The sequence below is a fragment of the Larimichthys crocea genome, chromosome III (assembly GCF_000972845.2).
Source record: "Larimichthys crocea isolate SSNF chromosome III, L_crocea_2.0, whole genome shotgun sequence".
Classification (NCBI taxonomy): Eukaryota; Metazoa; Chordata; class Actinopteri; family Sciaenidae; genus Larimichthys; species Larimichthys crocea.
This window is the reverse complement of record NC_040013.1, coordinates 4,244,121-4,264,445: the sequence shown is the minus strand read 5'-3', so window position 1 is coordinate 4,264,445 and position 20,325 is coordinate 4,244,121. Positions and strand designations below refer to the sequence as shown.

Below are 20,325 nucleotides of genomic sequence, written 5' to 3'. Positions count from 1 at the left end.
TGTGTGTTTAAAGGGGAGGTTTAAACAGAGGTTTTTACCTCTGTTTGTGAGTGAGCAAGAAATAATTCCTAACGAGCTACACCAGCTCTAAAAACCATTTCCCTTCTCATTGCTCAATCAAGAGTATTATTAGCAAGCCACAGAATAAGCCACGTTTTCCTCTTTGTGTCAGTTGTAAATAACAATGAGTAACGCTGACTGTGACACTGGAAACAGCTCTCATGATGAACTACGTTTAACATGAGTCAGTGTTTATTTTCGTACATGTGTCTAATTCATATTTGTTTAAGGGCAAAACTTTCATCTAGAGGCCGATCTAACTTATCTTTATGAAACGCCCCCGATCACAACACGCTGTACGGTGGAGACATTTTTGAGGGCATGATTGGCACGAACAAGAAAAGGAAGCACAAACTTTTAAATGGCTCCAAGTTGTGGAAAATGAAAGAGGGGGTTTTTGTTTCCCTCTGAAGGCTGGAGTCTGATTTCCTGTGCGGCTCTGATTGGGAAAGCAGAGGCACGCACAGGGAGCCTGCTTCTGTATGGAGATGCCAGATGACAGGCTTCACTACGAACAGGCTGTTGCAGAACAGTGAACACTGAAGTGGCCTTTGATTGATCATGAAACACGTCTTTTATGAAACCATCTCTTGTGTAAACCTGCTTTTAGATGGTGGGACTTCAAATGTGTGAGTGTGCGGTTGAAAGAGAACAGAAATGTAAATAGTATCTTAGTGCTGCTTCTCTGGAGCACAGAGCCAGACAGAAGTCAGCTGGACCAAGGATTAAAAGTAATCTATTATCGAGTGAGTCAGACAGATATATACTGTAACAAACACACAACCTCTCTCTTCTCCGAGTATACATGTGGGCTTTGATCACAATGCTTGACCACAGTGTCCGTCTGTTTGGGTGCCAGCTGTGGCTGCAGAGGTCGTGTCAAGCATTTTGTCCATGTTCATCCATGTGGATTACCGAGTGTCTCATAGACTCTCTGCGCACAGCAGGAGTTTGTCCATGAGGCCATATGTTTGCTTCTCCCCCCTCCTCCTACTTGTCTTTTGTTATCTGAGTGACCCCAAGGTGCACCTCAGACCCCGCTGACCCCTAAACAGACACCGGCTTATTGACCAACTCACAGCTCCATAGAGTCCATTACCTTAAACCGATTTAAATCAAGAGCTTGTGGTTTAAACTGATTTCACCTCACTTCAGTATCGACCTTCTCTTTTCTCTTTTCTTTTACTCTGAGAAAACTCCTCATGAATATACAATAATGTAGTTACTGTATTAATTCTGTCACATACCCGGTGATGAATATTCTGGTTTCATGCTGCAGTAGCTGGGTTCAGCACCAGTTGATCTATTTTGACTGTTGATAGCTGTTCTGCTTTAAAACTGCTCTCGTTTTGTGACTGTGGCAGCGATTGTGGTGAGGTTTCTTACCAGAATAACCGAGTCCTCTGCTTTGAATTTTATTCAGCCCACTTCCACAATTAATGATAAAAACTCATTTTTTTTAAAGAATGGAAAAGCTGCACATATTATCTCACTCAGGGGCCAAACGCAACCCCTTGGAGATGTTATGCATCTGATGGGCGTGTGCAGTAAAATATTGCACAGGAGACTGCATGTGACAGCTGCTCTCAGAAGGAGGAAACAGGGAAAGTGTACATAAACAGGGCTTTAGTTGTCTCCAGCGTCCACCGCTCCACATCCTTTGTTTATCATGCCTCTTATGCAAGAATTCAATTTACTGCCCCTACTAAAATAAGGACAGCAGCCTGTGTGCTGTCAGCCGCAGCAGTGGAGTGTAGTGTTATTTGAATCTCTTTAGCTCATTAACACCACTTTAAACTGTGATGAGCTTGTGGAGTGTTGGAGTTCATGTAGACCTGGTGAGAACCTGATGCACCTCATCACCTTCGGTTTATGTGTGAGGTTGTAATGGAACAGACTGCAGGAAGGATCTTTAGTGAGAGATTTTAGGAAATAAAAGAAACATGTCAAAGTCAGGTTTAATGGCTGATGTTTAAACATTCTGTTGACTAAATCTGAACTACAGCATGTTTATTATAGGTCCTGCTTCACGTTGCATTACAGTCTGGTGAAAATACAACTGTATCCTGCTGACAAGTTTCACTTTGTAACTAAATTTCGGTTTTTACGCGAGAACCGCAGAGCACCAAACCTAAAGGTCAGTCTCCTGTTCATCATGTTGGACTGGCACATGAGGATGGCACGTGGCTAACACCTGGAAAAGTGTCCTTGAACACCACACCGAAACCACAGCCTGCTTCCTGTCTGGACGCCGGCGTCAGCTCGGTGCGTAAAATGTAAAAGCGCACCTTTTTTTTTTTTTGGCAAATCTGCGGCCGGCGGCGCTATGACCCTGCTACCTTCTCGCCTGCTCAGCTCCACTGCTCCCAAGTCAGTTAACTGCACGGCTGCAGGAGCGCAGTGAAGGAAGTCATCTGAGAGCTGTAGTCCAGTTTGTTGCTGTTGCAGGAATCAGGATATCCTTCCAGCTCCTCACACAAATTCCAGGGATTTTTTTTTCTGCTTGTACCCCCTCCTTCTCCACCTCCTCCTCCTTCTCCTCCTCCTCCTCCTCCTCCTGAAAGTAATCTCCCTGCTTGTCGCGCTGTCTCCGCCGGGCTATGTTTGACTGTTTCTCCACTAATACTTCCAAAAGTGTGTTTCGGTTGCTGGAAAACGGGATTTGACCACTGTGATGAATATTTCTGCGTTTGGGCACACATTTCGTCGTCCGATCGTTTGCTCTGGATCGAAGAGCGCTGGACCGAGGCTGTAGTCTACTTACAGGGACGACTTCTTTTCGAAAAAGTTTAAGAATACATTTTTTTCCTCACACACAGTCCGGATTGGTCCTGGGGGCGCCGATCCTGCGTGCCGATTGAGGAGGGAGTGGGTCCATAACGGGCTGATACTTTTAAGGATTTACGCACAGGAACCTTTCCCCCCCCCTCAAACATTGTCAGTCGAAAACATGTGTCTCTAATTTATTTCTCCGAGCTCGACTGTGGATTTAACCGGTGTATGATTTGTGTTGACTGTGCTGTCTCCCCACAAAATTGCCGCAAAGCTGAGACTCGCACATCATCATGCATCGCTTCTTGGAGAAAATCTGCTGCAAAATTGAGGGAAGTCGAGAGGCAGCATGACTTGCGCTCTGGATTTCTTTGAATCTACATTCCATTCTCATATAATATCTTAATGCTGTTCCATTTTGGTTTACAAATATGATGAAATGGCAGCCCCGGAAGAAGGTGAGTGTCTCTTCAATGTATATATTTGTCTAATTATGGCGATAAATCACGTTTCTCTGCTAGATCACAAGTTGGAATGAGGGGGGCTCGGTCACAGACTGCTGCTCTTCCTGTTCATTTACTACAGATGATAGAACATATAGATGGTAATAACTAGGACAGCACTGTTGTACTGCTACTGTAAAAAGAGTGTATAAAGATATCTAAGTTTTTATTCCCTCTCTCGCTATTTATTCAAATTCAGCCAGCAATCAGCTGTTCTGCACTGCACTGTGAACGACCTATAATATGCTTGCATATTAATAGTGCACATCAAGGGGGGTGAAAATGTGTAGCTGTGTAAATCTTTTGCACTCTGGCCCGTGTTTTGTATGTTCTGCACCTTTTAAACAACATCAGGCAGGCCCACATTCTTCATCTGGACTAATCAAGACCTCGGTGATTAATGTCTCCTCTGGAGTTGAATCCAGTGTCCTAGAAGCTTTTTTTTGAGAAGTAAATATAGAAAGTCAAATGTTGCACCTCAGCAGGATTTGCACCTAAAAGTTTCAGAATGAGCTTGGACCCCATCCTTCAATGACTACATCTTTTTTAGAGGATCCCATAAGAGGACTAAAACATGTGTCTGGGTTTCTTCATTCCACAATTAGACACACTGTTTTCTCAGACACATTTGTATTCCGCGTGCCTTCTCTCCTTGCTCCATTTTCGTAGCCTTGGAGTATTACAACATGGAAAATATCTGAAAATCATCTGGGGTCTATAAAAAAATTGGTAGCACTAAAATGTCTATGTTTAGGATTTTTACCAGCAGGGGGCACTTGTCTGACAAGAAGCAGCCCTCTTTTGCAGAAGTAGGCTTCACACTAAAGTCAAAGGCAGAGAAATGAAAGGATGAACAACTATTTTCTCTCCTCTACCGGCTGTTTTGCATCATTCTAAACTTTATTTTCCCCCAAAAGACTTTGTTCAGCTGCAGCACAAACATTCACAGGATTAGGTTTTTTTTTTCCTTCTGGCCCAGATATTTCTGCTTTCTCAGCTGAGACATGATGGTGATGTTCTGTCTTTGAACACAGCACTATAGTTACCACTACCAGAAGTAGTGTAACCACTACTACTGCCACAGATAGTAGTGGAAAGCCACTTCAGAGTGTGTAATTGATAACCTGCCATCTCTCTGCCTGGATTAATTTCTACACAGAGTCATTAATGTGGATAATCTCATCCAGAAAGACGAGATGAAAAGTAAATAATCAAAACCAAGCTTCTTAGCTTTATCAGCAGAGAAAATAAAAGCTGTGAGCACGCCTTAATGATCTCTACAGCTGTGCACTGTAACTGCCAGAATCATCCACGAGACCCCCCTTTGAGGACTAAAAGCCTTTCCTCACTGCAGGAATTGATTCCCAGCCACGCCGCAGTCAAATGTGCTCAACCTGAAATAGAAATAAAAGTAACGCTGCCCTTCATGTGTAGATTCTCTTCCCAGTCATCCAAATATGTTACCAAGGTGAGCACGGTTTCTCTCATCATGCTTTGTGTGATGTTGATTAATGACCCTGTTGGCGATGTTGGATGCTAGATGCATAACCATGAAGTGCACAAGTTTGTGCATGTGTGTGTGTGTGTGTGTGTTTCTGACATTGTCCCTTCACCCTGAACTCTGGTTCATTGCCAATGACGTTCTCTGCCATACTCACATATTGAACACAGCAGGCAGGACACTGGAATAAAAAACATCTATTGTGCTCCACATTGTAAAGAAAAGCAATTTCTTTACAATGCAGCACTGCACACACACAGTAAAGTCACAAAAGATCCTTGAATTTTTTTTTCCCAGTCTGTCTTCTTCTTTATCTGCTTTTTTCAATCTGTCCCTTTTCTCCACTTCTGCTTCGACTGGAATCAATAGAAAGTGTTAGGAGAATCAAATTGATTCAAGCTGAGTGTCCACCTCTTCATAATGGATTACACTAATGAGTCAAAATTCCACATCTGTGATGTGGAAGAGGGGAGAGAGCAATTCCCTTAATGCTGCCGGCTGATAGCTTATCTGTTCTGGAAAGAGAAAGTGAAGTCTTTTCTTTTTTTTTTCACAGGGGATTTGTGTGATTAACTTTCTTTTCCTGCAATTTGGTGGAGTTACTTTGACCGTCTGAGCCGATTCAGAAGGAGTGTCTATTACACAGTGTTAAAATGAGAAAGGGGAGTCATGTAAGTAAAGATACAGGTGTCTGAAAATAGTTAGAGAAGACAGCCTGCCCAAAGACGATCAATAATTTCTGCAGATGCAGCTTTTGGGATCCACAGGAAGAGCTTTTCCTTTTTAAAGTAAAGAGACACTTTTTTGTTTTTGTGCTTGTGAGGCTCAGGGATGCTAACATGGCTGTTACTGGCATAAATGGAGTAGAGTGAGTGTATAACAGGGGCCACTGCAGTCATCTGTGATTGAGCTGTTTTGGACGAAGCCTTAAAAAATATGGACAGTAGGGGAGTCTATTAGTGTTCTTGAGGTAAAGCTAACTCACTGAGGTTGGTAAGAAATGGCAACGTACCTTAAAAAGTGCTAAACTTAGTGCATGTCACCAGTTTGCATTCAGAGAATGAAGAACCCGTGGGACTGTGGGTGAAGATTTAGGAGGATCTCTCAACAGAATATGGCAGACATTGAATATAATATGCATAATATGTTTTCATTAGTGTGTAATCACCTGAAAATAACAGATTTGGTCATGTTGAACCGCCATGTTCAGCCCTGAGTTAAGGTGTTTTAAGCGACTGTAGTTTCTCCGTCACACGAGGACGGAGAGGGTGAAGTGAGGTGGGTGCAATCAGCAACCACCCTGCTAGATGCCGCTTCTTTAAGATTCTGTAACTGAAATAAATGCTGCTTTTGTTTGTGCACGTACATACATACACAAACATAAGACCAAAGTGGTCTGGATGTGAATTTATGGACTCCAGTGGCTTGGCAAGTTTCCGTGTACCTCATACCTGTCTGTATCAGATGCTCAGAGTTCCACTGTGGTTTTTCCTCGTCCATGAATTTCTTTTGCAGCCGCTTTTTTTTTTTAGCTTTCTTGCTGCCAGATGTGTTTTTTAGTCATCATCACCCCGTGTTGTCTTGAGCAGAATTGCTCACAACCTGTTAATATGTTGGGTGGTCTCATATTACGAAGCCAGGCTCTGCATTTGGAGTTCACGTTATGCCTTGTGGCAGTGTGACCAAGTCAGAAGGAAGCGACTGTTTGTTTTTGCGGTCGTGCCAGATGTTTCTGTGGGTTCCACACAGCTGACATAGAGCCTTCTCACCTGAGAGGGACAGGATGCCCTGCTCATGTTTCTGTGGCCAGATACACAGAGAAACTCGGACTTTTACCATCAGCAGGCACACTCTTACACCTCTGACCGTGTTCATTGGCTTTTCACCTCAGGGAGTTTCTCATGCTGCTTTTCCTCTTTGATTCGGTATTATTTATGAGCTCCATGGTGGGGCGGGAGGGCGCTCCATCAGTCCATGTGACGTCTCCTGGCTGGCAGCAGCACAGCAGTTTTTGGAATACATTTACAGCAAGGGAAAACCCGTCAGTATGTGAAGAGAAGCGATAGAAGACACACGTCTGAGGAGAGAAGAATGCGGGCAGGACTGACAGAGGGGGAAGGAATCACTTGGGAGAAGCTGAGAGTGCCGGACAGAGATTGAGATACATGAAGGAACAAATGAATGAGGGCTAGATTGTAGGATCGCAGGAAACAAGGAGATAGATGGGTGGATACTGAGGGAAAGAAATGGAATTGGGGTCGACTGATAGAAATTGAGATGGTTGGAATTTGAGAAAGTGAGAGAAAATGGGAAACGGTTGGAGGCTAGAGAATAAGATGGTGCAGGAGATTTGGAGTTTAGGAGTGAGAGGCCCTAGAGTGATGCAGCAGGGATAATTAATGATAGGGAGTGATAGCACCTGCTGTTCCTGATGCTGCGCAGTATTTACGGCCCAGCGTGCCGAGAGGAACGGGATGCGACTGCGTGGCCAGGCTTCCTGGCCCATCCTCCTGGGATAGATAGGGGGCGGGGGGCAGAAGGGGGTTGGGTCAGGTAAGGAGGGGCTTGCGTGGGGAACAGCGACTCAGCAATATGGCTGAAATTTATGTGCTGTACTCGCTCTGTTAATCCCAATCCGCCACCTCCCATTGGGAGAACTGGACAGAGATGGAGGACAGAAAGAAGAGCTCCCTGGAATGTGAGGGCCTGTCCTCGCTATCGTTGTGACGCAGTGTGCACGAGCTACAGGCACATGCCCGGTTTGGTATGGCACTCTTGGGAGTCCACTATCAAAATACAACAGGAGAAACAATAGAGACAATAGTGACTGGGCCATCCTGCTCTCATTAATCCTCATTCCTGGGAATGGCACATTCTGCTGTGGGTGTGGAGATGGATTTTTGGATAGCAAGTGGTTAATACAAAGATTGATTTATGTGGAGAACAGTCCATTTGTAATGTTTTCCTCCAAGCCTCAGAGCACTCATTTCTGATTTGCCACAGCTTTCCTTTACCCCCCAGTGCTCCTGTTTGAGCAAATGGACCTGTGTTTGAGTTTATTGAGGTCATTGTTCCAGGGGTGTGGTCAGCTGCTCTCAGGGCTCAGGAGGTGCCTGCCTCCGAGTGCCTCCACGGGGAATAAAGCGGACCTGACTTGATGGACCACATCAATAGGAACACATTTCCTTGTTCTATGAGGTGGAACAGTCCTCTGCAGGACTTAAGCTCTATTCTTTTCATTCTTTTCATTGGTTAAGCTTCTGTATTATGTACTCAGCCTCGCATGTACTGAAGAAAGTCAGTGTTTCAGACATTGGCTGGCTAAAACATGTTTTAAATAACGGCTGTCAATGGCACAAGGGACACATCCCTTCAGCATATGGCCTGAAAAAACATGCATACTTTTCTCTGTTTCACAACATTTATCAGAGTCCAGCTGCCAAAACCACAGTCCCTACATTCCTTTATAACTCCACGCTGGACTGGTTCCAGTGGGCCGGGCGTAGTATCAGCTCAGTCTTCAGGGCCTGCAGCTGTCTCCATCCAACGCAGTGTTGTGTATGTTGTGACAGACATTCGCTCCAGGCGTGTTCTAAAGAAGGCCAGCAATTCAGCCCCGGATGGAGACGTGTGAAGAGCATCACTAATACCACCCTGCCTCACGCTGACGCCCTTAAATCCCACTAATTCCATCTCTTCTTTTGTCAGAGATGGGATTCATAAGCCCTTCTTTGAAGGCTCAATTTTCCAGGAGTGTGTCCACGGCTTAGCTGTAGCCCCTCATGTAGCCAGGGCTAGACGTTCCGTTCCTTGGATTGATGGTCCAGTCTGGCACCTGAGTGGTCAGTATCCAGGTTATTGAGTAGATTATTGATGATTATCGAGCATGAAAGGAAAAAAAAAAGTCAATTAACCCCCTGAATCTTCATGACCACTCGGATAAATGGTGCATCGTGCAAGAGAGGAACAAACCACATTAGTCTCTCCTTCGGTCTTAAAGCAGTAGGTGCTGTGCAGTGTTTTTGCAGTCAAACAGTGTAGCACAGACACACACAAACGGCCTCAGCAGAGTGCTCCTCCAGGGGTCACAGAAACAACAAAGCCCAGAGCAGATTGTTTTAGTTCTCCTCGCCGTCACTCTGGCCTATCTGGCCCTGCCTCTCCTTACTTTTCCTGCCATGCTGAATGTGGTGAGGGTAGCTAAGAAAGGTTTTTTTTTTTTTTTTTTACTGCTGGCTGTAAAAGTCCTGCAGGAAGGAAGGAGAAATGGTGCCGAGCACGACCCACTGAGCCTTTCCCATCTCTGTCTCTCAGGGCTCGGTTTAGCCGCCGTTCCCTCTCTTGTAAATTTGGGATTTATTTATGTGAGGCTTATACTGGGATGCTTATGTCAGGCATATGTTTATAGCTGCTAAGATATGTGGGCTAGGAGCGCTTCCATATACTCTGTGGGCTTGTCTCCTAAGGGAGATTCATAATTCCAGCACCCTTAACAAGGCAGACAGACAGGTGGTGACTGACAGGCACGCTGAGATGGATTCAGTAATGAGGACTACAGAACAAACCTCCATGGTCCAACCCGCATGCTTCACTATCACAAATGATCTCATGCCTCATAGACTTTATATATTTAACGATGGGATCTGTTGCAGTCTAATAGAGCCATAGCAACTTACCACCTTGACTGTGGCTCATGTCTGCACCCTCTGTCTGCTCACCCCGACACTGTTATCTCCTGTTGTGCGTCTTCTCATGGTTGTCTGCATCTAAAAACCTAAAAGTGTTTTGTTTCTTTCTTTCTCACTGCCACTCTCTGTAGCCTACATCCTGCGGATGTGACTTGAACCTTAATGCGTACTCCACCCTCTCGGGCTCCGGTAAATTGCATTGCCACCTTTCTTATAAAAGGGCTGTGTAGGAAAAACAAAACAAAACCATAGATGTCAAAGATCTGTTTTTGTGTCCACGAATATCCGCGTCAACCTGTTTATCCCACATCCGGTGCCTATTTTTGCATTTGCAGAATGCTCTTTCTGCCGTTTGTCTTCAAGTATCTTGGAAAAACGGTCGTCTTGACAAGTGAGCGATATTCTCGAGTCAGATAGGACATGATTTATGGAAACAGCCCAGTATTATCATCCATCAGAGATGCTGAAATACTGTACCGTCGCCTTCTCTCTTCCAGCCTGTTATTCCCCTCCTCCAGTCCTCTCTCTTGATCTATATTCCTGCGTCTAAGGGTCAGAGGCCACATTATAGCATGTATTGTTCAGCAGTCTGGAGAGTGCTCCAGTTACCACTGTGAAATCTCAAGCATCAGCAGCTTCTCTGCTGTTTTTAAATATGCCGTACGAGGCTGAACACTTCCACAGGGGCCTGGCCAGTCACTACACAAGCGTCTGCGGTGTGACGTTAACATTATTTTAACCAACGCCTGCCTTTATAGTCGTGTAAAATGTGTTTTGCCGCCTTTCGCCACCTGTCAGGGTGTTCTGCATGATGAAATCATGCTGAACAGAACATGTTTAGCGCAATGAATGCTACTCTGTCTTCTGCTATAAAAACTGGCATGTGCACTCATTCCAGCTGCTCCGATGAGGGGCTGTAAAAAAAAAAAGAAAAAAAAAAAGATACATAATCACTCATTGGAACAAAAGACCGTAACTTGGCACACAACAGTTGGTGCAACGCTTCAGGTGTGAAATTACCCTCCCAATTTACGTTTGGGAGAATGTGTTAGCCTTCTCTTCGTCTTCCCATGTTGTCTTTTTAGGTTGCAGAGGAGGCTGTGACTGCTGTTATAGTATTTGCCAGGCATATTGCCGCAGTAGTATAGTACAGCTGCCCCATTAGGTGTTGAAGCTCAGGTACAGCTCAGGTGCTGAGGTGCTGACTCAAACTGCTAAGCCTTGTGGTATAATGAATGGATATATTATACTTTACAGACACTGAATGCTTCTCGTTTGTTGCTGCTGGGCAGTGCAGAGTTTTACAACAGTGCCCTGGGGACATTATTGTAACATACCCATGCTGGCTGGCATTTGGACATGTGAAATTATCCATGCCTGAGTCTGTCAGTGAACAAGACTGCATATGTCCATCATGCTCTGACCAGCAGCAGAAACCCTCACAGACTGTAAGGTTCCTGCCTTTAGCACAGCTGAACTTGCACACAAACTTCATACCTGGAAGCACTGGTTTTTATTTTTCTTCCAGACAACTGGGACATTGGATTATTTATAGCTTTGCAGTGCACACAAGCTCAGCAGCTATCATCTTGAAATTCATACGAATTCATATTCGCCTCTCAAATGCTCCATGCTTGGTTTTGCGCTGTTGACATTTACGCCAACAGATCTATTTCCCTCAGCTTTCTATCACTCCATCCACTCGTTCCTCCATCTATGCATTGTGCTGCTGCTGATAGCTAACAGAGTACGGCCTCAGGCAGAGCAGGTGCAGGCTGCTGTGATGGTGGCTCTTCTGATGCGCATACACACATGCCCGGGTACACTCAGGGGAGGTGGGTTGGCTGTGGTAACACTCTCAGTGAGATGGCAGATCAGGATTGTTTGTTGGAGATGAGGAAAATGCTCTGTGCTGGTTGTATTTTCTGCTCTAAGTAGAGAGTGAGCAGGTGCTTAGAAATTAAAGCAGTCCTCCATGTGCCAACATGCTCTCGGTCCCAAATGAACAATTCAGATGTGTTGACAATGTTGGGTGTTTCTGTGCCAGTTGGTGTTTTGAAGTGTGTCTTTTTTTGGCACTGTGTTAAAAGTCTAATTTAATAAGTCGGTTTGTCCCCGGTGTTGTGATTCTGCAGTTGATTAAATGACATGGATCAAGGCATTAATCAATAGAAATGCACCAAATGTCTTTTTGGTAGGATTCACAATAACAGGGTTCACACGTATCCCGGAACATTTAGAGACGACTTTTCCAGTCATGGAAACGCCTGGAAATTGATTAAAATGCCCCCCAAACCTGGAAATAAACTGTGTTGCATTTTAGCCCCTCACTCAGATTTGTTTACCAGACACAAAGCTGAATGGAATATTATTTCAGCTGCCAGGTCAGTAGATGTAGCTGTTCACAACAAGACACAGAGTGAAACAGACTTGCAGCAACATTTTCTGTGTCCCTTTTTTTTCTGGAGCCATGAGCAGGATTCTCAGAGTCTCCTGTCACATGTTGTTGACAGTCATATCAACATGCATATGCTACATCCATTGATGTAGTTAATAGTAAATGCACGCATAGCTGTGCATGTTAATAGTGCGTCTAATTCTTCTTATAACAGACTAATAAGTGAGAAGAACTCTGTAAAATAAAATAACTTCATTTAACTGTTTTGAACGCATGGGCTGTGGCCAAATTACGGTTACGGTTAGAGGAAAACTGTTGTAAATTGTTGTCAGTTTGCCGGAGACCGCAGTGTAAAAAAAAAAACTGGTTGTGGTGAGAACAGCCAAGCACACCATGGAAGTGAGCTGTCCCATAAACTCTGACCACCTACTGATTTTGAATGATTTCTTTATGTACTGGGACTTTGGCAGTTTCACAGTGAATGTTCCTCTCAAACAGTTCAGTCTGGAGGCTCTGCTTTGTTAGGGCAAAAATTTCCGCTGAAGCCCGGATTCATGAGAGCAAAAAAAGACAAAACAAACATTGCTTATCACCATCCGACAAAATGAAAAGAGTGCTAAAGGGTGTAGCAGTCACCTGCAATGAACCGGAGACACTTCATGAAAGACTGGGATTCAATTATTTAAGTGGCAAATTATATGAAAGCAGAGATTAAGGTCCTTGAAATGTGCTGGAAATTACAGAGGAAGCCTGAATAATTGTGCCTATCAATAAAACATTTTGTCTGAAGCTGCCTGTTACACTTAAAGATCAACAGTTGTTGGAACCCTGGCTATCCTAATGTTGAAGTAACAGTGTGGAGAAACAGTTTGACATGTAATCTCTTGCTCTTCTTGTTTCAGCGGTGTCTGTCCTCACTTATTTATTCATTTATTTTTTCTTCTCCATGCTGTGCTTTGTTCTGGAAAATAAAAAAATTGACTTGACATTTGAAATGGGTTTCTAATCAAAGTGAGAGACAAACGTAATGGCTGCGTGATTGAGCTGTCAGTCTGATGACTGTCTGCGAGACGGCTTTGATAAAATACTTTGGGATTCTTTATTTCGACTTACAGGAGTGATAATTAGAAACTGATGAAAAATGCTCAACAATGGGGGAAATTGATGATCGCTGTGGCGCGTTTAGGGTGCCGCTCTTCCTCGTCGCACAGTAAATGTGACACGTTTCCTTTTGTAAATGGAATTTGTCAGTCTTCACAGCACTGTGTGGCAAACAGACAGATGGACTGGCAGGTTGACAGATAATGGAGACGCGAATGTGGCGGGCGACACTCCTTCTGAGACACCTCTTTGACTGCTATCACAGCCACTTGTCCTCGTTCCCCCGTAAAAAGAGACTCATTTAATTCCCTGTCCTCGTTTCCTGCGCTGACGGAAACCGCCGCCGTGGCACAGGAACCGCACGTCCCGGGGAAACGTACACAAAACAACACGAGGCGCGAAGATGTTTTCCCAGCTTTTCATCCAGTTACTTCCTCTTCTTTTCTCATCAGCTATTGATGCACGTGCTCAGTTGTCTCAATCAGGGCGCGTCTTTAAGTGCTTTCCTGTTTGGGAAATTAGCGTCAAATGATCTTGTTTGAGTGCCCGTCTCACTCGTCTTGGCTCGTGTTTGACGGTGAGTCTCGGGGGGGGGGGGGTTTGTGAGAGGATTCAGATCGGAGGTTGTCGAGAGGAGGGGTGTGGGGGAGTTATGAAACCTGATTAGAATATGGTTTGAGTTAATTAACTAAGAATCTTTTTCTCATTCCGTCTATCTATTTGTAATCTAATTACAGATGGTGGTTTTCCAGTTCCTATCAAATGAGAATGTAACTGGTCCCATGAGGAAGGGAGGGGAGGGGTTCTTGAGGCGAGAAATGATACCCCTCCCAGTGGCACACCCACCTCCTGGTCTCATCCTCTCAAAGCTGCACTGAGGAGTTAACAGATGTGATGTCAGGGCAATCACAAACCTTTGTCTTCTTTAGTCTGCAGTTTATTCCAGCGAGCAGCCTTAAAGCCGATGTCGCTGTCATTATTTCGTGAATTTGGAATAAAAATATGTGAAAGAAAACGATGACCTGGTTTCGCCGTGCGTCTTCAGACAGCTAACACCTCCACATGTTGCTTTCTGTGGGCGACACGTGACTCGTTGAATAAAATAAATCGCCTCATGCTTTTATTACAAAGGAGAATGATGAGAGCACAGCGATTAAATATTGGAACAGGGCTATGGCATTACGTGAGAAAATGGTGGGCTACAGAGTATTTCAGCTGCAGCAGTACGGACCCCAGACATAATTATGAACAGATGGCGGAGGACCTCTCATATTCGTTTTCTGTCGTCCTTCCTTTGTTCCGCCTGCTTTTCCCCGACTTCTTCATATCGCTCTTTGAAAACTTCTCTGAGCGCGGCAAACTTCTTCATGCTGACATCCTCTTTTGTTTCTGCTAGTTGAATATCTGAGCAGCTCTTGTCATGCCAGTTGATTGGAAAGATCAAGAGCCGCTCTTCAACTTCAGTCTCTTTGTATAAGAGAAGTTAAAGGCCAGAAATGCAATCCCAGCACTCCTGTCTACCCTCAGAGATGACACTCGTATTAGTGCCAACGTCTCGCTTTCCTGTCTCACATCTTTTTCTTTCCTTCTCTGTGTCTAAATCCAAACCCCTCATCCCTCTTCCCATCTACCTCTGCATATCATCTGTGCTCCATCTTTATGTCGGCGTCTCACAGGAAGAAACAGCCTTTAGCTGTGAATTGGCCCATTTCTCACATTTCATTTCCGAAAGTTGAAGCAGGTAGGGACGATCTGGAGGGAGAATAACCTGCTAGCCCAGCACATTGGTGCAGAATTCAGAGTTCATTAGTCTCCTTGGGTGAGTTTTTCAGCCAGAAATTGTTTTTTTTCCTCCCATATTGCATCTCACTGTAAGCCCATCAGCGAATGTACACAAGCATCTTATATACCGGCCATGAAATGAAACAGAAGGCAGGCGGTTAACACAGAACATTTTGCAGCACGCCAGGCTCGACGGTTTCCTAAGTGAAGAAAAATATCAGGACATTTCCATTATTCTTCAAATGTGTAAGTCCGTAAAAGCATAAAATTAGATATCTGTGGAGCATAAAATTAATTCTGAGACCTCTACAAAAGGTCAAAGGATATTTTCAAACTAAACCCACGATTAGCTTCTTGTTTGACATACAATGTTAATGCTTGGTAAGAAGTTACACAGTGTGGAATTGCTATGTCCAGGCAGTCACGCATTAATCCAGCTTTGAAGTCTTTTAAGTCTTTTGTGACCTACTAAGGATTACGGATGAATTTCCCATATTGTTCTGATGCATGCACATAACATTTCAGACGTTATTGAAATTCGTGGTTGCGGAGCGTTTTTTGCTGTGGCGGCAATCTGTTCCTGCTTGCTGTCCCCATTTTCTCCTAGTCTCCACTCTCCGTGGTTGGAGATTAGGGGAAGGAGGGTGTAGCAGCCAATTACAGTTATATCTTTGTCCTGCCGTCGACTCCCCACTGTCTGCAGCCCTCTCCTCAGTCAAAAGAGCATCCTCTTTTCCCGAGCAGCCCAATTTGTCAAGATCACTCACTCAGATTGGTGTCATTTTGAGTGGGGGCTGCTGTCTGTCTTTGATTACAGCAAAGCCTGATGAAAAGGCAAATGCAGATGATCCCTAATCTCTTTTGAGGAGTCGTACCTCCTCCTGCTTTTCTTCACCCCTTTATCTGATGATCCCATTTCGCTTTCGTTCAAGGTCTTCCCCGTCCTCGGCGTCCCATTGACCTCCCCTTGATTTCCCTTTTCTCTCTTTTGATCTCCTTTCAACTTTTCATTATGTCTTGCCTTCCTCCTCCTGATTCAGTTCCTCTCCCCTTTCCGTCTTTTTTCTTTCTCTCTCCACTTGGCAGCACACTCCTTTTTAATGTGTGGACGACACAGCGCCGACCCCATGTAAATATGTAGGCTAATCTGGGCTTTCATTAGTTTGTGTACATGAATATTGCATGACTGGTTCTCCTGCACTAACCCAGATTAGTCTGTTCCTTTGGTTAATTGAAAACCATTGTAACTGACTGCAGTCAGGAGTCTTGCTCCAAAAAGCTCCTTTCCCATGCTTCAACAAGGCTGCTCTGATCTCTCCCCTACCCTCTTTACCCCTCCCTGTCAAACCCAAAGCCTGCTTTTCAAATGGACACCAATCAAAAGGCTCTTCAGGGAGAGGCAGAGCAGAGTGTTGGGAAATGAGGTTAACTGACCGACCTTCAATATTGCATCGCCCTCCATATCGGAATCTGACAGCCCGTGAGAGTGTGGAAAGAAAGAGCTTGGTGGGACGAGTTGTAATTGGACTGGGATAGGAGAGAGTAGATGAAGCGTTTAAGGCTCTGACCTGTCTGTTTTCAGTGCATGAAGGGTACGAGATGACAGATTCACCTCTGTGTTTTTTCTGACAGAAGCGCTTCCTGTTGACTGCGATAAAACGACGAAACAACATACACTCACAATACTCGATCCATAATTCATTTTGGGTGTGAGAAACCTACGAGACAGACGGAGCATGTTGAAAATGTCAGCGCCGAGTTCATCATTTTACGCTCTGCGTTTTTTTTTTTGCTGGTAGTTCAGATCTTCAGAAGTGTGTCTGTGGGGTACTATTTTAAACAGGCCTCTTCCGTCTCTATCTGATCTCGCGTTTGCGACTCGGGGATATGGAGCGGGTTGAGTGTGTCGAGACTCTTCGGAAACAAGGTCCTCCAAGTTGCCCCTAGACACGTCCCCCCCCCCTGTCAAGCAGTTAATTTTATGCAACCCTCATCATGCCTTTGGAAACAGAGAAAGAGACGGAGAGCGATATGATCTTCGGGATGGTGCCGAAATAAGAGGAGGAAATTGAGTGGAAACTCTTGCTGTGCATAAAAGCAAACGGTACATGATCATGGGAGCATGTTTTCCTGCCTCCGTCCTCATTTTCTCATTTATTACTTTTCCAAAAAGAAACGATCCTACTGTTGTGTTTACCTCTCTGTTTCACTTTGTATGTGCCGGCAGGTTGGCAAGATGTGAGCTTGTGTGTATGTAAGACGTTTACACATGAGTTGAGATGGATGTACATATGTGTGTGTGTGTGTGTTTGTTTCTCCGAGAGAATCTTGAGAATGCCAGTACCTGTGGTGAGTGTTTACCCAAAACGCAAGACTCTCCCTACAATTTTGTGCATTTTCCACACCATTATTTCTCTGTCAGATATTTGTGCTTTTTTCTGCACTTTCTTGCACCTGTGCCGTTTTTATTTTTTATTTTTTAAAAGAGCAACAGAATTCTATTTTCTACCTTGACCTTGATGATGTTCTGCTGACACATTTGTGTGTACGAGTCACAATATTTTTCAAGCTGAATACTCATTTTCTTCCTGCAGGAATAATAATAAAAAAAAAACACGTCATCCACAGCTTCTTCCCTTTCCCCTCTTCTCTAGTCCCCACCACATGACACTGCAGTGCTGGCTTCAGGAATGGAAATGAGATGCCTGGTGGCACTGTGTCAAAGAGCAGCAGATTGAACATTAGCCTGAATGGTCCAGCAAATGTTTGCAGATTTTTTTTTATTCAAATTAGCCCAGAGTATTGGCTCAGGAGCCAAGGGTGCAGGGAGAACTCTGCAGTGGACACCTGCTCTATTAACCCCACATGATGTGTTCATGTGTTTGGGCTTTGACTGCATGAATTATCACAAGTACAAGATTCAGCGTGCGTGCTTGTTTGTGTTTGTGCATGTGGCCCAGGAGAGCATGAAAATAGAGAACAGGAAGATTTAGCCGCCTTTAGCGTCTTATTAGTTGTTTTGTGGGATGTGTCTTCTTTGTGTGTGTTTTCCCGAAAGCAAAGTTTTCTACTTTTAGTCTAACATTTAGTCAAACGATGAATCTCAACTTGAGCAGAGGGAGGGCTGCTCAGCGTGACATCAGACAGCGTTATTTATGGTGTGTGTGGCTGTCGATGGTGTTTGACTTATTGCAGGGTCACAGGATGTGGGTGGATTTAGATGGTGCTTTATCACTCTTACCTCGCCATTCTTAATCAAGTCACGTCCCACCCTGTCACTGCGCTGGGTCACCTCCAGTATCTGCATCTGCATCTGTATCCATGTATGTGTGTGTGTGTGTGTGTGTGTGTGTGTTTCTGCATATATAGTATATACTGTATACCTGTGTTTGCACAACACCACATGATACTACTGGACCACACACACACACACACCATCTTTCTGTGCAAAGACCAGCAACTGAATTCATGTTGCTCTTGTGTTCATGTGTCTGATAATTCATTGGCTTGGTGCACTGAATATATTCATATTCGAGTTTCTGACAGTTGATTTTTTTGCAGAACAAATTTGCAACCGCTGCCCTTTGATACCTTTTCAGCACCATGTACCTGCGATTAACCATCAGGCTACAAAACTGCAAAACAATAATGTATGTTCCTAACATTTCATTTGATGCCGTCAATCATTTAAATTCAATTTTATATTTATATAGCGCCAAATCATAAGAGAAGTTATCTCATGACACTTTCCATATAGAGCAGGTCTAGTTTTTATAATATTATTTCCAGAGACTCAACAACTCCCACCATGAGCAACTTGCACTTGGCACCGGTGGCAAGGAAAAACTTCCCTCATGTGTTTCAGAATAGAAACAGAGTAAACTATATCAGCACTCGTTAGGAAGAGTACTCAACCAATTTAGCATTGGACTGGACAGTTTTTTGAAAAAGCATAACACAGATATTGTTCTTTTTATTCCACGCATTCTTTTTGCTTGTCAAAACCTGGCGCCAACATTACCCACAATGCAACTTTCTGATGCATCAACAAATACTTCAGCTTAATCAGATTTCGCAATGCTCTGAGTACCGTCCACGACTCGTAAACAGATACCGAAGTGTGAAATTGGTGGAGTTTCCCTTTTTTTTTTTCCCGGGAAGACTTGACTCCATGTCGTCTGTTGTCCAGTCGACAACTGTAATGCTGCAGTGTCATAACAGACTCTGCCCTCTGTGTGATGTTATATCTTTACGGTGTACGGCGTGTCGCCCTCAGCCTCCTTCCTCTCTGTCCTTGGTCGGGTTCGTGCGAGCTGACAGTGACTGCCCTGTCCCGCTTTTAACCTTAGTCTAAAGCCATGACTGATGGGATTCACAAGCCTCCTCCGTGCTTCACCTCTCACAGATGATGTATGTTTGTATAGAACCTTTGCCTGTGAGTGTGTGTGTGTGTTTCTTGTTTTGTTTGTTAGTGTGGGGGTGTGTCACCTCCTTGAATCTGACCTCCCCCTTCGCAGAGTGTTGTGCTCTGTGTTTTTCTTGGTTGTGGGGTTTGTCTAATTTGACTTGGAAGGGAACGAGTGTCTGCAGCTCTCCATCACACGGGCCTCTTCACTAAGTCTCGGCTGACTAGATATCATGTCAGTCGGGTATTAAATCTTTAATGCCAGTGGATGTAGAAGATTGCCTTCTACTTGTCCTGATTAAATATTTAGGGCTATCTGAATGGTGCATTTGACATTGCTAGGTGCTGAGGGACCCACCGCTCGTGTGGGAAGTGTGGGAACATAACTGACTGCCAGCTGTCTGTTTGGTTATGACTAGGGTGCAACTGGGACCACGGCTGAGTGAAACTGGTGGCAGACACAGAATGGGAGGTGAAAGGGGAGGTTATATTTAGCCATGTCCTTCCAAACACAGCCCTGTTTCCACTCTATACGGCTCACCCCTGCCTCTGTATGAGATCCCTGCTTTGTCCTTTTAAATATAGGGGACACTAGATGAGGATAAAACCTGGCAACTGGGGTTGGCATACAGACCTAATTTAGATGTCTGCAGACAACTACGAGCCGTGTATTTCTTAGCTTAACTTGTTGGAGACTGCAAATGCTGCCAGTTTAAGAACACTGTGAAATGGAGTATAGATTAAAAAAAAATTGTGTTTCCGACTACAGTAAAAAGTCAAAGTCAAAGGAAAGAGATTGAAGTTGTTTCAGTTTCCATCTGGAAAAACCAGCAAAGCACAAGTACAGAGACAGGCTCAGATTAGTATCTTAAAATCAAAGAGCCCCTCACGCGCCAAATGGTATAATCCATTTACCTGACATCTTTGTCCACGCTCAGAGTGGAAAAGACTGGCATTATTTGATTTGCTGATGATGCTTTATACTAGATGATGACAGTGTTTGTAATAAATGAATGTGGAATTTATTCAGATCCGTTTTCGGGTAGATCAGAAGTGACTTAATTTCTTCTGTGGAGATTACAGTAACAAATCACACTATTTGGCTTTCTAGCATT

General features: G+C 44.2%; 1 protein-coding gene across 3 annotated transcripts in view; it reads left to right on the top strand.

Annotated features, from left to right (window-relative positions):
- The window catches only part of LOC104921717 (tetratricopeptide repeat protein 28), a 163,681-nt gene that overhangs the window by 48,110 nt on the left and 95,246 nt on the right, over positions 1-20,325 (top strand). The window contains exon 1 of one of the 3 annotated variants that reach the window (XM_019255409.2): positions 2,369-3,290. The exons of the other annotated variants lie outside the window; for them this stretch is intronic. Coding sequence (XP_019110954.1) covers positions 3,264-3,290 — 27 coding nt within the window. The 5' untranslated portion in view covers positions 2,369-3,263. Of the gene's footprint in view, positions 1-2,368; positions 3,291-20,325 lie in introns of those variants that run through there. 3 annotated transcript variants of the gene reach the window in all.